The sequence below is a fragment of the Danio rerio genome, chromosome 25 (assembly GCF_049306965.1).
Source record: "Danio rerio strain Tuebingen ecotype United States chromosome 25, GRCz12tu, whole genome shotgun sequence".
NCBI classification, from domain to species: Eukaryota; Metazoa; Chordata; class Actinopteri; order Cypriniformes; family Danionidae; genus Danio; species Danio rerio.
The window spans coordinates 4479747-4497552 of record NC_133200.1 but is presented as its reverse complement, the minus strand read 5'-3'; the positions used below and the strand labels follow the sequence as shown (position 1 = coordinate 4497552).

Genomic DNA, 17806 nt, shown 5'->3' with positions numbered 1-17806 from the left:
ATGTTAAAGTATAAACGCTTCAAGTTAATATACTTCACTCTGAAATGTATTCATAGTGTTTTGAATGTAAGAAGTAGGTCATTGCACATGTGTTTCCACTCACATTTCAGTGTTTTAGTGTCTTAGTGTGTTTGCTGTTTTGTTGAACCAAATTAACGATTTATCTTGTGTGACAGGACTTTTGTGTTGAATTTGACGGAAAATAATAAGATTTTGCGTTCGTAGTGTATGATTTTCTTAAACACGGAGCAAAACTCCATGTGTTTTCTTATCTGAAGTTGACATATGGCTGCCTGACATTATCTTTCAGGTGATATTTGAGTGTAATTGCAGCAAACTGTAAGTTTATTTGACCTTGAGTGTTGCAATTCCTCTATGGCTTTATTGCAGGTGTAAACATGCCATGCCCATATATTTTGGTTTATTCTCGCATATTGTAAGTTGTGGAATGAATATTCCTTTGTGGAATATTCTGTGGAAAAGCTTTGTGCTTTTAAAGTGCACTTAAATTAAATATGTGTATGAATTGGGGTAATAACATGAAAAAAGTGCAAATTTGGTTTTGGGGCACTGTAAAAAAAAAAAAAAAAAAGTATGATTAATAAATAAGTCATGATCGTGTTTGTGTTATTTTAGCTTACAAAAATAAGTTAATCATGTTTCAACTTAATTTTAAAACTTGTATAAAATTAGACTTGATGTTTTAAGTCAGTTTAATGCAAGCTGAAATTGTTTGGAAATATAATTTACGTAATTTAGAATTAGGCGAAGCAGTGGCGCAGTAGGTAGTGCAGCAAGAAGGTCGCTGGATCGAGCCTCGGCTCAGTTGTTTCTGTGTGGAGTTTGCATGTTCTCCCTGCGTTCGCGTGGGTTTCCTCTGGTTGCTCTGGTTTTCCCCCACAGTCCAAAGACATGTGCTGCAGGTGAATTGGGTAGGCTAAATTGTCCGTAGTGTATGAGTGAATGTGTGTGTGGATGTTTCCCAGGGATGGGTTGCAGCTGGAAGGGCATCCGCTGCGTAAAAACTTGCTGTATAAGTTGGCGGTTCATTCCGCTGTGGCGACCCCGGATTAATAAAGGGACTAAGCCGACAAGAAATGAATGAATTTAGAATTAAAGCATTTACCGCTTTGTAATGTTGCCATTGCTTTTCACACTTAAAGACATCTAGAAACATCTAGTAAGTGATAAAGTGTTTTAGGTGTAATTTTGTCCCATTCTTCCTGCAAACAAGTCTTAAGGTGGGCAACAGTGCGGGGTCTTCATTGTTGCATTTTGCGCTTCAAAATGCGCCACACATTCTCTATTGGAGACAGGTCGGGACTGCAGACAGGCCAGTCAAGTACTTGTATAGCAGCAGTTTATTTTTGCTTTACAAATGTTGATGAATTGTTTTTTTTAAATGTACATTTTTTATAAATATATTAGTTATTTAAACTTAAATATTTTGTTTATAATATTAAATATTTAAGTATTAATATTGACTTGAATATTATTGAGATGCTGCTGTGTATTTATTAAGACTTTGAATAAATGTTCATGTTTATCAATTTATTTATCATGTTTTCAGATATATTTATAAATATTTATCCTATTCATTCATTTTCTTGTCAGCTTAGTCCCTTTATTAATCCGGGGTCGCCACAGCGGAATGAACCGCCAACTTATCCAGCAATTTTTTACGCAGCGGATACCCTTCCAGCCGCAACCCATCTCTGGGAAACATCCACACACACATTCACACACACACACACTCATACACTACGGACAATTTTAACCTACCCAATTCACCTGTACCGCATGTCTTTGGACTGTGGGGGAAACCGGAGCAACCGGAGTGAGGAAACCCACGCGAACGCAGGGAGAACATGCAAACTCCACAAAGAAACGCCAACTGAGCCGAGTCTCGACCCAGCAACCTTCTTGCTGTGAGGTGACAGCACTACCTACTGTGCCACTGCTTCGCCCCATATTTATCCTTTTTTTTTTTGTTATTTTTAATTTTGTAATTTAATTTTATTTTGCATTTTGTTTATTTTGTTATTGTATTTACATCAAGCTAAACTAAATGAAAATGAGCAATATTTATATTTTCCTTAGCTGAAACAAAAAATGTGCAAAATTTGACCACTTAAATTAATATGCAATACTATTAAAAAGGATTTAAATGTTAAATTAAGCTGAAGAAGGTTTACGCGGTGGCGCAGTAGGTAGTGCTGTCACCTCACAGCAAGAAGGTCACTGGTTTGAGCCTCGGCTGGGTCAGTTGGCGTTTCTGTGTGGAGTTTGGGTTAGCTAAAATTGCCCGTAGTGTATGTGTGTAAATGAGTGTTTCCCAGCGTTTGGTTGCAGCTGTAAGGGCATCTGCTGCGTAAAACATGTGCTGGATAAGTTGGCGGTTCATTCCGCTGTGGCGACCCCAGATTAATAAAGGGACTAAGCCAATAAGAAAATGATTGAATGAATAAAGCTAAAGTATTAAAAATTATTAAAAATATATAATTTTCAAAAATATATAATTGGAGTTTTAGTGATTTTTCATTTTTTTATTTTTTGTTTTACAAATAAAAAGAGTATACTTAATAAAAAGTATAAAATATATATATATATACACATATTTTACACAGCGGTTGCCCTTCCAGCTGCAACCCAGTACTGGGAAACATTCACACACATACACTACAGCCAATTTAGTTAATTCAATTCCCCTATAGCGCATGTGTTTGGTCTGTGGGGGAAACCGGAGCACCCGGAGGAAACTCACGCCAACACAGGGAGAACATGCAAACTCCACACAGAAATGGCAACAGACCCAGCCAGGACTCAAACTAGCGACCTTCTTGCTGTGAGGCCTTAGTGCTAATCACTGAGCCACTGTGCTGCCCCATATATGCTTTTTTCTTCAGCAGTTTTATATGACCTATGCACTATGACCTTGATTCAAATCACTCATGATCACTCTAAGCTATCATTCCGACCACAACCCAAACCATTAATTCATTATGCAAATCGGCGATGTTTTAAAAGAGCTGCGGTCGCTGGATATGATGGTGTTTCCCCCCCAAACTCGTGATCATGAGTAGGAGCTCTGAATGCTGTCTATGTAAACTCAGCTAAACTCTCTATTTGCATCTTACTTTGTTTTCAAACACACAGTCAGTCATGTCACATGACTCCATCCTGCAGCCGTGTCACGTGACTCCATCCTGTTTCGCTCTGCACATCCTGGAGATCAGTGAACATAAAAACAATACATACAGTTAAAGTCAGAGTTATTGGCCCCCCTGTTTATTTTTTCCCTATTTTCTGTTTAATAGAGAGCAGGTTTTTCCCACACATTTCTAAACATGCTAGTTTTAATAACTCATCTCTAATAACTGATTTATTTGATCTTCTCCATGATGACAGTAAATAATATTTGACTAGATATTCTTCCAGACACTTCTATACAGCTTAAAGTGACATTTAAAGGGGTTAATTAGGGAAGTCATTTTATAACAGGGGTTTGTTCTGTACACCCAGTGGTTCTCCCAAAGTCAGGGTCAGGACCCCCTGGGGTCTAAAACAATTCCAGTTAAAAAACTATTAGAGTTACCATAAACCACAGAAGATAAAACAGTAGATTTTAATAGTAAAAAACAACATGCAAACGAAAAGCTATCAGCAATTTTTTGTTTGATTGGTGTGTTCGCATTAAGCTGTGGTCACACTGCACTTTTCTCCCCATAGACTTCCATTCATACGCACGCAAATGCATCAGACCGGAAACGCAAGGTCGTGCGGCAAGTTTCGCAGTTCGCTGTGTTGGAAAGTTCAAGGTGAACTCTGACCTTTTGAAATCGCATAATATGATTGCGTGAGACCAATCCGTTCATTTATTCATTTTCCTTTTTTAGTCTTAAAGAGCCCATATTATACATGAAATAAGGTCATATCTTGGTTGTAAGGGTCTCCAACAACAGTCTAATATGCATGCAAGGTCAAAAAACACTTTCATGGTCTTATAATCTGCATTTATTTTTATCTAATTATCCCAGCGACTCCTGTATGAATCGTCCAGTGATTCATTTGTTCCCAAACCCCTCCTTAGCGCGAAGCTAATCTGCGCTGATTGGGCCGATGACAGTCTGTCGCGATTGGTCGACTGCCTTCAGTCAGAGAGGGAAATGGCCAATAGCTAATCAGCAATTTAAAAAGTAATCACAGTTCATACACGCTCGATAGTGTAGGCGTGGACTTTAGCTGCCACACTATGGCGAGTGGATAGTGCCACGGATAACCGAACGAAGGAGACAGTCGTGTACTCGCCATACCACACACACACAAAAACACACACACACACCTCCGGATGACAACGCTCCCGCTTCAGCCCGCACCCGCCAGGTTTTAGCCTGAGAACCCGCTCCGTTTTCTGCCCGCCGCGCCCGGTCCCGCTAGAGCGGAGAACACAACCAAATATCACCCAGTATACAGTCCAGACAGCCAAGCTGTCTGTTTAAAAACACACACACAGCACAAAGTACACAAAGCTCGTTCGTTCGTTCGCTCTCTCTCTCGCTCTCTCTCTCTCTCTCTCCCTCTCTCTCCCCACGCCAGATTTCTGCGGCGTGGGAATACATTTCCGAATAAATCGCGGGAGCAGAACTCTAGCACGGAGCTCCATAAACAAACAGCACGCGTCGCATTTTTAACGTGACTTTGCACGCGATAAGATAATATATCCAGTTAACCTGATACAGTACACGCGGTTACAAGTAACAAATCACAACTAAATACATTTGCAAGCTAGAGTAAACGAGGCAACAACTTTAACCGCACGTACTTACACTTGAGAAATGTAGGAAGAAACCCATCCTGACGTCCATCAGTTACTCTTTACTGATCCTTCCTTTAACAAACTCAGATGAAGTATTCTTTGTAGCATGTAGCTTCCAGAAGTTTCCAACTGCTTGGTTATAATGCTGATGTTTCATCTTTGGGTAGAGACTCAATATATCCATCTGCAGTGTGACTTCAATCGACCGGCATGTTTGTGTGCGTGTGTTTGTGGGTGTGCGTGTGTTTGTGGGTGTGTGTGTGTGTGTGTGTGTCTGGGTTACTGCGTCAGAGGGCGGGGCCTCAGGTTTGAAATCTCCCGGGTTTGCGCGTGCACGTGAAAAACTTTGTTTCGTTCGTACGTCATGGCGAAACACCTAATGAGTCGGTATCAAGGCGACTCGTTTGAAGCACTATGATTCGACTCTTTTATAGATGAATCAACAGTTTTAAACACTGTATTCTTACAGATTTAAGCCTTAGCTGGATACTTCACTTCACTTAGAGCTGTGTTACACACTACATGGAGGGGAATTTTCAAAAACCCATAATATGGGCTCTTTAAGGCTGATTTATACTTCCGTGTCAAGCGCACGCGTATGCTACGGCGCTGACGCATAGCCTTACGCCGTGGCCGCCGGCGTCGGTGACGTGCACCTCTCAAAAAATGTAACTACACATCGCAACGACGCATAGCGCAAGCTCTGTGATTGGTCAGCTTGATAGCGCTGACGAGTCTGGGCGGGACCGAGAGCCGCGCGAGCGACGCAAGCTTAATGGAGCGATTGTTTACAAGTGTGGAGTCCCGTGAAGGAGCTCCTGATGAAAAGTTTTGTTTTGTGTTTACCTCATAGTTAAAGTTGTGGCACGTCCGCCGGATCCTGCCTCAAAATGAGCGAGTTGGAGCCACTTGTATATCCCGGAAGCGTTCAGAAAGAACAAAACACAGGCGAAGAAACTCAACACAGACACATTAACACCTCACTGCCAACTAGCGTTTCAGAAGTGTTAATGCAGACCCACAGAGACAGCGCGCAGAAGTATAAATGCACAGCTATGCGCGTTGCATGCGCCGTTGGTTACGCCGGTCACTTGACGCAGAAGTATAAACCAGGCTTTAGTCTCTTTATTAATCAGGGGTCTCCACAGCGGTATGAACCGCCAACTTATTTAGCACATGTTTTATGCAGCGGATGCCCTTCCAGCCGCAACCCAACACTGGAAAACACAGATACACACTCATTCACACATGCACTCAAACACTACAGACAATTTTCATTTATTCATTCATTTTCTTTTCGGCTTAGTTCCTTTATTAATCCGGGATCACCACAGCGGAATGAACCACCAACTTATTCAGCATATGTTTTACACAGCAGGTGCCCTTCCAGCTCCAACCCATCACTAGGAAACACCCATTCACACTCATTCACTACGGACAATTTAGCCTACCCAATTCACCTATAGCGCATCACCTCTCTGGACAGAAATTTTAAATATAGACCAATCGCTTGTTTTTTTTTTTTTTTTTATTGTTCAATTCACCTTTATTTGTATAGCGCTTTTACAATGTAGAGTGTGTCAAAACAGCTTAACGTAGAACATTATAGTAAATTGAAACGATGTCAGTTCAGTTTTCAGTGTTTAAGTTCAGTTTAGTTCAGTTCAGTGTGGTTTAATATTCAATACTGAGAGTCCAAACACTGAGGAGCAAATCCATTGATCCGCAGCTCTACGGGTCCCAAACCATGCAAGCCAGTGGCGACAGCGGCACAGAAAAACCTTCACCAATTGGCAAAAGTGAAGAATTAAAAAACCTCAAGAGAAACCAGGCTCAGTTGGGCACGACCATTTCCCCTCTACCCATGTCTAATGTCCAATCATCTTGCTTTTCGAAGCGTACGACAGAATTTCGCAAGCTCCAGTGTGACTGCAGCGTTAGATTAACAACACAGCAGTAGCGTCAGCTGCAGCAGATTAATTTTAAAAGCACCAGGTTAAACTTTGACACCTTTATGGCCATCAAATACATTAAAAATAAATACAGGCCACAACTGAATATTGAGAATCATCTCTTCAAAATTAAACAAGAATTGACTTGTGCTGAAAGCATTGCGCCCACTAGTCTCATTAATTGAGCTTAAGATTAAATTAAACAATTTAATAAATGACTATAATAATGATATGGTTGTTAAACTGTTGCACTTTTTATGTGTTGTCAATATGCTCTTGTTTATTTAGGGCTATTGTTGTGCACAACATTTGTATGTTTATAACCACCTCTTGAGGAATTTGGGGGTCGTGAGTCACTGGCATTGTCATTTTAGGGGTCATGGGCTGAAAAGTTTGGGAACCCTTGCTGTAGATAATCGAAAACAAATATTGCTTAAGGGGGCTCGTAATGTTGAACTTAAAACGATCTTTAAATATTTAAAACTGCTTTTATTCTAGCCGAAATAAAACAAATCAGACTTTCTCCAGAAGAAAAAATATTATAGGAAATACTGTGAAGAAATTCCTGAATATGTTAAACATCAAATATTTTATATTTGAAATATTTTAACAGCATAATATTTCAGGCGAATAATTTAGAGCTTGTGTGTGTGTGTGTGTGTGTGTGTATATGTATATACATATATATATATATATATATATATATATATATATATATATATATATATATATATATATATATATAAAAGGAGACATGATTGTGTGTGTTTGGATAGTTACATGATGTCTAGATGAGTAAATGTTGACTAGTTTGACCACTGAGAGGAGAGTCTGAAACTGACTGCCACGTCCGTGAGTGTGTGTGAAATCCCCATGTTTGCTGTTGCTGCTGTGTTTGCAGATTATATAACACTTCGTCATTGTCACATTGGCTTTTTGCATTCAGCAAATTGTCAACAATGTGGCTGGGAATCATTTGTGTGGCTCAATTAGTGATTGAGGAATATATTGTTATTAACTCCTTAAGGGGGACAGTTCACCTGAAAAACTTTACTCCCCCACAGGTCATCCGTCTAAGATGTAGGTGCCTTTTTTTTCAGTTGAACATTGAATTATTTTCCTTCGCCTTCTTAATAAGTGCCTTATTTGTTAGGGGTCGCCACAGCAGAATGAACCGCCAACCCATGTTTTACACTGCGGATCCCATTCCAGTCTCAACTCAGTACTGGGAAACACCCATACACTCACATTCACACACTGATCAATTTAGTTCATTCAATTAACCTATAGCGCACGTGTTTGTACTGAGCACCCAGAGGAAACCCACGACAACATGGAAAGAACATCCAAACTCCACACAGAAACGCCAAATTGCCGGGACTTGAACCAGTCACCTTCTTGCTGTGAAGGGACAGTGCTAACCACTGAGCCACTGAGCTGCCAGCTAATGTTCTGAATGGTGACCGGTTTTTGAGATTTAAAATATAGGCATACAAACAAGTCCAAATCAATATCCACGGCTCCTAATGACACATTGAGGTCTTGTGAAGCTAAATGATTGCTCTCTGTAAGAAATGAAACATTATTTACTAGAAAATATTTTTATCATATCGCCCAGCTATGATTGCTGGAAATATATTCTAGGAGGGTGTTAAAATGCAGTTCAAATGCTAGTATTTTAGTCGGTTGCCAGAATATTTCTTTACAGTTGCTATTGGATTCTTGGTGAATTATTTACTTTTTTCGTCTTCTTTTGGCTCATATCTATTAAGTTTCCCTGTGCTGTTGAATTTGTGGAGCAGGTCATTCAAACCGGCTGGACATTTACTGAGGGTGGAGATCGGTTTTCTTTAGCTCCCGAATCACATGTTCGAGACGGACGTTTACATTCACGGTCAAGTTGTCTTAAGCGTCTCGGGTCATGTTTGACTTCTTGGTTAATGTTTATTTGTTGATGTATTAAGAAGCAGGATGGATCCGATGCCCTCAGCATATTCCACTAGTAAAGATTACCAAGTAAAGTCACTGTTTAACCAACGTGCAATAATAATAATAATAATAATGCAATATTATCTGAATACATGGTTAATAATCTAACTGGCTTTTCCAACATATTTAATATTTAATACAAAGGTATTTGAAATTTGGACCAGTGATAGGATTCTTACACCATTAACCAAAGTCAAATTGAAGTACTTTTCAAGCATTTTTAGATTTACAGCCATATACATCATTTACCTTTTTTAAAAGCTAATTAATTCTAAAGCTAGTTACTCGCGTTACATTTTAAAAAAATAACTCCAATATTATTGCTTATTTTTTAAAAGTAATGCATTACTTTACTCGTTTTTAAAGTACTATTATTACATAACTCGCGTTCCTTGTATTGGGTTACCCCCAACACTGCAAGTAGGATTTTAACTAAAATTGCGATCAGTTTGAAATGACTTTAATTTTCTGGTAATAGTTTCAAAATAAATATGGCACAAAATGCATGAAGTTTTAACTGGTTTACAGTTCAGGCACGTAGCAAGGGGGGTTCGGTGGTTTGAAAGACCGACCCTTCACTGACAAAGGTCCAGAATATGTCCCATACACAAGCTCATTTGTCCCATTTTGACTGCTACGCCGTAATAAATTGTGAAAATAACCACCGAAGAAGGCTTTAAGACCAAGCGGAATCCTCTCTTGGACAGTTGAATGTGCTGGCCAGTTTGAGTTTGCCTAATAAAGGGCAATAGGCTAGTTTTTAATTTAAAACTTAAACGGCTTCATTTTGTCTAATGATATATGATGTAATATATTCAATATTATTCACATATTATTTCTACAGGAAAATAAAAATAGGAAATGTTTTTGGTACATCAAAAGTGTGGCTGATGACCATCCGACAAGCTAACCCAGCAAAAAATAATGCTTAAAAGTATTTAAACCTTATTATTAAATAAAAAAATGAGGCTAATGACCGCAAAAAGGGCCATATTTTCAGAAAAAAGAACCACCTCTTTCACCAGGCTGGCTACGGGCCTGCAGTTTTGAAAAAGGTTTGTTAGCATGCAAAAAAATATATAGTTTTTTTTTTTTTTTTTTTTTGCCGCGTGTAGAGTATTTATGTCAAAAGTGCTTAGGAATTTATTATTTTTTTGGTTTATTTAATGCACTGTGTGTGAAAGCAATGCAAATTGATACACAGTTCGTACAAGTCCACATAGACTTCTCTTATTGTGGGAGCAGTATTGCACAATGCTTGCTTGCGATTTAAATTAAACCTGTAAAAGGTTCATCTTTCATAAATTTATTTAGATTTTATTTTGTCACCTGCCACTACTAAAAGGCCACAAATTAAAAAAAAAAAAAAAACTACTTATTTAAAATGGCCTCAAGCCTAGTGGTTAGCGCGTCAACATATGGTACAGTAGCATGTCAAGGCATCCCGAGTTCAAATCCCAGCTTGAGGACATTTCCCTACCCCCCTTTCTTTCTCTCCAACTTGACTTCCTGTGTCAATATTGTCCCATCTAATAAAGCCCAAAAATAAATCTTTAAAAAAATGAGCTTAAGTGAAGTTTATTCATACTAATTTTGAGATGATCACGTGCTTATGATTGCTTGCAACCGGCCCTGCATTATTCAATTTATGATTCAACAATCAGACGATTCCTAAGCCACTATATATACACCCTAGGTTCTATATAACAGCCATCTTCATTTTGAGGAACCCCCCCCCTTCCACCCCACTCCTCCTCCTTTATAGGTGAATGGCATTGTGGCCCAGTGGTTAGCACTGGTTTAGTCCTTACCAAGACAGCTGACGTTTCTGTGTGGAGTTTACACGTTCTCCCCATGCTCACGTGAGTTTCCCCTGGGTTCCCCTGTTTTCTCCCATCCAAAAACATGCAACTTAAATTCATTGACTATTACTAATCCAATTCGGCACTATAGACATGCTCATACCTGTGAACACTGGGATGTGAAAATGAGGGATATGCCCACCATAATAAGGGATTCCCCTGACCCCTTTTAAAAAAATCCTCAAATTACTAAATATGCTAATTTGGAGCCGTTTCGCTGTAAATAAACAGTTAAATTGTCAGTAATATGTTTTATTATTATTATTTACAAAAGAAAAAATAAATAGTAAACATTAGCAGCAAAAAAATTAGCAAACAGTTCAGCTTATTAAAATTAATAGCTGTTCATTTTAAAATAGAATCAAGCTATCAAATCTTATTAGCCGTTTCTTCACTGTATAACGTACACATTCTGATTAAAGAGCAACGAATGAATCTCTTATTCATTTATTTTAGATTTTTTCGTTTGGTTACATTAAATAACAGGTGTCCCTTTAAAAAATGCACACATCTAACATTAAAATGAAAGCATTCGACTGCTTTCTTAACTGTTTATGCTCATTTAGGATGAAATTAGTTGTGTTTGGAAAAAAAAAAACACCAAGATCAACATCTTTAGATTTTAACATTATTAATTATGTGTATACGTCTGTTTAACACGCACCCAAAACCCAAACTTTTGCTCCGCTTCAAATCACGAGTTCACAATGCATTTGGGAAAGTCTATTTATCACTTTGGAGCGCGTCAGCTGACAGTCAACAACATAATCGTTTTATGTTTAATCCACTTAAATTTGTTAAATTAACTTAATCGATTTGTGTTGGGACAACCTGAATAAATTGTGCCGAACCTTGCATTTGTGTACAGTGTATTATTAGCCAGTTAGCACTGTACATTATTATCAAAGCAACACAACTACATGTATTTGAGGAGTTTCAAGCTCTTCATCCAAAATTTACGCACTTTTTCAAACAGGTAAAATTCAAGGATTTCCAGCACCCGTATAATCCCTGAGCTGTGATGGAAAGAAAACAGAAATCCAGACTAGCAGAATGTTTTGCTGTGTATCACTTGTCAGACTCAAGGCTGATTGGGGCAAGAACTGCCAGATAAGACTGTTTTCTTATGCTTTGACCTGGTTTGACCATCTCTTATCTTGATTTGGCTGTGCTGTGCCTTTCTGCAGTTATGTCGGGCTGGCTGAAGGACGGGGTGGTGCTGGAGGGGACGGGCAGCGGTCAGATGTCCCCCAGATCAACACTGCGGAGCCCATTGCCCAGTCGCACAGCGAGGTCATCGGCGTCCAGCGATACTCCGTCTCCTGGAGCAGACAGACAGGACAGAATGAGCAAAGCTAAAGAGCTCTTTGTGCTCTGCGATAAAGAGGGGAAAGGATTCATCACAAAGAGAGACATGCAGGTAAGAAGACATTTGATGATGATGATGATGATGGTTTCAAAGCAATGAAAAGTTCTGCTCAGCATGTACAATAAACTGAAAATGGAATAATGATTTTGCTTTATCTAGTTGAAGACCAATTATTTTTCAAATATTTACCAAGTTATGTTTAATTAAGCCAAGTCATTTTTCACTGTATTTTACATTTTATATACATTTAATAGCCACTTTATTAGGTACACCTTACTAGTACCGGGTTGGACCCCCTTTTGCCTTCAGAACTGCCTTAATCCTTCATGGCATAGATTCAACAAGGTACTGGAAATATTCGTCAGAGATTTTGCTCCATATTGACATGATAGCATCACACAGTTGCTGCAGATTTGTCGGCTGCACATCCATGATGTGAATCTCCTGTTCCACCACATCCCAAAGTTGCTCTATTGGATTGAGCTCTGATGACTGTGGAGGCCATTTGAGTTCAGTGAACTCATTGTCATGTTCAAGAAACCAGTCTGAGATGATTCACTCTTTATAACATGATGTGTTATCCTGCTGGAAGTAGCCATCAGAAGATGAGTACACTGTGGTCATAAAGGGATGGAGATGGTCAGCAACAATACTCAAGTAGGCTGTGACGTTGACACGATGCTCAATTGGTACTAATGAACCCAAAGTGTGCCAAGAAAATATCCCCCACACCATTACACCAACACCACCAACCTGAACCGTTGATACAAGGCATATTTGAGTTACTGTTGACTTTCTATCAGCTGGAATCAGCAGTCTGGCCATTCTCCTCTGACCTCTGGCATCAACAAGGCATTTGCGCCCACAGAATTGCAGCTCACTGGATATTTTCTCTTTTTCAGACCATTCTCTGTAAACCCTAGAGATGTTTGTGCGTGAAAATCCCAGTAGATCAGCAGTTTCTGAAATACTCAGACCAGCCCGTCTGGCAACAACAACCATGCCACATTCAAAGTTACTTCAATCATCTTTCTTCCCCATTCTGATGCTCGGCTTGAACTTCAGCAGATCGTCTTGACCATGTCTAAATGCCTAAATCCATTGAGCTGCTGCCATGTGATTGGCTGATTAGAAATTTGCGTTAACAAGCAGTTGGACAGGTGTACCTAATAAAGTGGCCGGTGATTTCTTCTAGAGAGTCTTATTTTTCTTCTGTTTTTGTTTTTTGATCCGTTTATTAAACTTTTACAGAAATAGCAGGATCGTTTTACAGGAAAATAGAAACAAATAAATGGAAATCAAATTACTATTACACAAAAAACTAATTAATAAAAAAAATTGGAAAATGCATAAAAATAAAAAATGCATAGTATCAATTATGTTTATATATATATATATATATATATATATATATATATACACACACACACACATTTATTTATTTATTTTTTACAATTATTTAAATATTACTCTTTTTTTTTTTTTTTTTTTTTTTTTTTTTTTTTTGGATCGTTTACATTTAGAAATAACCAATGTAAGAAGCACACATGTACAAATGATAAACTTAATACACAAATACTTAAACGATATACTTCACTCTGCAATTGAAAAATCCTGAGGCTTAGATTGACAATTTGTAAAAGCACACACATGCTCCAAATGGGTCCTATGTTTCAGAATAAATGCTAGAATTGCCATGAAAGTTGTATTTCTTTTAGTTTTTTAACATAAAAACTGCTAAGTCAATATTATTGGCTGCTTAAGAAATATATATTTTTTAATTCACTACAGAACAAACCACTGTTGTCTAATGACTTTCCTAATTAACCTTTCCTTACCTAATTAAACTAGTTAATCCTTTAAATTGCTCTTTAAGCTGAATACTAGTATCTTGCAAAGTAACTGGTCTAATATTTTGTAGTATCATCATTGCAAAAACAAAAGAAATTAGTTATTAGACATTCGTTATCAAAACTATTGTTTACAAACATGATGGGAAAAAAAATCTCTCGCTTGTGAAATTTCAAAATCAAAAATGTTCTTCAAAACTGTTCTACGACAACAAACATGAGTGTTCAATGGTTTTACGATAACTTTGACGAAAGGTTTTCAACTGTTGACTACTGTACATCTGTGTAATGCGTCTTATTTTTAAATCCACAAGCGTCTACAACAGGAGCTTCCTCTGTCTCCTGAGCAGCTTGAATCAGTGTTCGAGAGTTTGGACAGAGACAGAAATGGTTATCTTACACCCCTCGAGTTCCACACAGGCCTGGGTTAGTGTGTACTAAAACAAAGATAGTTGTGTGCAGTATAGTATGTGTAGATGGCATTAAGACTTGATCTCCCTGTCTAAATTAGGAGAGCTTGTTGGCTCTGGGCCAGAGGAGAAAGTGAGGAGCGCAGGAGAAATTGTCGGGGAGGAGCGAGAGGAGCCGACGGAGATCCGATTCACACAAATCCTCATGGAGCTGGGAGCTGATAAACTCTTCAAAGAGTGAGTAAATATACACAGCTATGGTCACCACCAGTGTAACTGATAAGATAACGTGTAAACTGTGTTCGCCTGTGTGAAGCTTGGATCAATGTTACATTGACAAAGCTAACATCATGTTATTGTTTATACTTGGGGTAATTCAACCACCTGGAATGCTTTAAAAACTACCTAGCAACACCTCCGGGCATCTTAACACCCTGTCAATGACCCAGAATGCTTCAGTACTTGAATTCTAGCGACACCTCAGAGCATCTTTACAACACCGGCAACCAAACAGAACACTTTAGTAACTGCCTAGCAACATCCCAGAAACAATAACTGCTTAGCTACGAAAACACCCTAGCAACTGACCAACCAGCAACCACTCGGAGCATTTAAGCAACTCCCTGTCAACAAATTGGAACAACTTTTTGCTGCCTAGCAACACCTTAAAAATAGCCTAGCAACTACTCCGCATCTTAACACAGCCTTACTTTACTTCAGTATGTGCACCCTAGCAACACCTCAGAGCATCTTAACAACACCCTGTCAACCACCAAGAACAATTTAGTAACTCCCTAGCAACATCCTAAAAACACCCTAGCAACTGTCCAGCAACCATTTAGAGAACTCCGTCAACAAACTACAATTTAGTAAGTGCCTAGCAACACCCTAAAAATAGCCTAGCAACCACTCCTCATCTTAACACAGCCTTAAACACCCAAAATATTGTACTTGAGTATGTTCACCCTAGCAACACCTCAGAGCATCTTAACAACACCCTGTCAACCACACAGAACACTTTACTAACTGCCTAGCAACATCCTAGAACCACCTTAGCAACTGTCCAGCAATTATTTAGAGCATTTAGAAAACTCCCTGTCAACAAACTAGAACAATTTAGTAACTACCTGACAACATGTGACAAATAGCCTAGCAACCGCTAAGAGTATCTTATCTCAACTTTAACCACTCACAACTCTTCAGTACTTGCACCCTAGCAACACCTCAGAGCATCTTAACAACACCTCGTCAACTACCAAGAACAACTTAGTAACTCCCTAGCAACATTCTAGAAACACCCTAGCAACTGTCCAGCAACCATTTAGAGAACTCTGTCAACAAACTACAACTATTTAGTAAGTGTCTAGCAACACCCTAAAAATAGCCTAGCAACCACTCCGCATCTTAACACAACCTTAACCACCCAAAATACTGTACTTGAGTATGTTCACCCTAGCAACACCTCAGAGCATCTTAACACCCTGTCAACCACACAGAACAATTTACTAACAGCATAGCAACATCCTAGAACCACCTTAGCAACTGTCCAGCAATTATTTAGAGCATTTAGAAAACTCTGTCAACAAACTAGAACAATTTAGTAACTGCCTGACAACATCTGACAAATAGCCTAGCAACCACTCAAAGTATCTTAACTCAACTTTAACTACCCACAACTCTTCAGTACTTGCACCCTAGCAACACCTTAGAGCATCTTAACAACACCTCGTCAACCAACAAGAACAATTTAGTAACTCTCTAGCAACATTCTAGAAACACCCTAGCAACTGTCCAGCAACCATTTAGAGAACTCTGTCAACAAACTACAACAATTTAGTAAGTGCCTAGCAACACCCTAAAAATAGCCTAGCAACCACTCCGCAACTTAACACAGCCCTAACCACCCAAAATACTGTACTTGAGTATGTTCACCCTAGCAACACCTCAGAACATCTTAACACCCTGTCAACCACACAGAATAATTTACTAACTGCCTAGCAACATCCTAGAACCACCTTAGCAACTGTCCAGCAATTATTTAGAGCATTTAGAAAACTCTGTCAACAAACTAGAACAATTTAGTAACTGCCTGACAACATCTGACAAATAGCCTAGCAACCACTCAAAGTATCTTAACTCAACTTTAACTACCCACAACTCTTCAGTACTTGCACCCTAGCAACACCTTAGAGCATCTTAACAACACCTCGTCAACCAACAAGAACAATTTAGTAACTCTCTAGCAACATTCTAGAAACACCCTAGCAACTGTCCAGCAACCATTTAGAGAACTCTGTCAACAAACTACAACAATTTAGTAAGTGCCTAGCAACACCCTAAAAATAGCCTAGCAACCACTCCGCAACTTAACACAGCCTTAACCACCCAAAATACTGTACTTGAGTATGTTCACCCTAGCAACACCTCAGAACATCTTAACACCCTGTCAACCACACAGAATAATTTACTAACTGCCTAGCAACATCCTAGAACCACCTTAGCAGCTGTCCAGCAATCATTTAGAGCATTTAGAAAACTCTGTCAACAAACTAGAACAATTTAGTAACTGCCTGACAACATCTGACAATTAGCCTAGCAACCATTTAAAGTATCTTAACTCAACTTTAACTACCCACAACTCTTCAGTATCTGCACCCTAGCAACACCTTAGAGCATCTTAACAACACCTCGTCAACCACCAAGAACAATTTAGTAAATCTCTAGCAACATTCTAGAAACACCCTAGCAACTGTCTAGCAACCATTTAGAGGACTCTGTCAACAAGCTAGAACAATTTAGTAAGTGCCTAGCAACACCCTACAAATAGCTACACAGAATACTTCAGTGCTTGCACCCTAGCAACACCTCTGATCATCTGAGCATCTGATCACCAGCCAAAACACATTAATAACTGCCCAGCAACATCCCAGTAACAACCCAACAACCACTCCAAGCATTCAAGAAACTCCGTCAACAAACAAGTACATTTTAGCAACTGCCTAACAACACCCTACAAATAGCCTAGCAACCACTCAGAGTATTAACCAATCAGAATACTTGCACCCTAGCAACATTTCAGAGCATCTTAACAACACCCCATCAACCACCCGGAGCACTTTAGTAACTCCCTAGCAACATCTTAGAAACACCCTAGCAACTGTCTAGCAATCACGTTGAAAACTGTCAACAAACTAGAACAATTTAGTAAATGCCTAGCAACAACCTGCAAAGAGCCTAGCAACCACTCAGAGCATTTTAACAACTTCCTGTAAACAAATTGGAACATTTTTTTGCTGCATAGCAATGCCCTAGCAACACCCTAGCAACTACTCCGCATCCTAACACCGAATACTTCCGTACTTGCACCCTAGCAACACCTCAGAGCATATTTACAACCTGTCAACCGCCAAGAACACTTTAGTAACTGCTAGTCAGTTGCTAAGGTGCTTCCAGGATGTTGCTAGGCAATCACTATAAAAATGTTCTAGTTTGTTGACCGGGAGTTCATGAAATGCTTTGCAACACCCTAGAAAAAGCCTAGCAACCACTCAAAGCATC

The 17806-nt window shown here is 39.0% G+C and overlaps 1 protein-coding gene across 4 annotated transcripts in view; it reads left to right on the top strand.

The window, feature by feature from the left end:
- Positions 1-17806, top strand: part of cracr2b (calcium release activated channel regulator 2B) — a 44510-nt gene that overhangs the window by 433 nt on the left and 26271 nt on the right. For all 4 annotated transcript variants that reach the window (XR_012399978.1, XR_012399976.1, XR_012399977.1 and 1 more), the window contains 3 exon segments: positions 11807-12039; positions 14153-14264; positions 14350-14485. Coding sequence is in view for 1 of the 4 variants with exons in the window: in NM_001080081.2 (NP_001073550.2) it covers positions 11809-12039; positions 14153-14264; positions 14350-14485 (479 nt within the window). In the remaining 3 variants the exon portion in view is untranslated.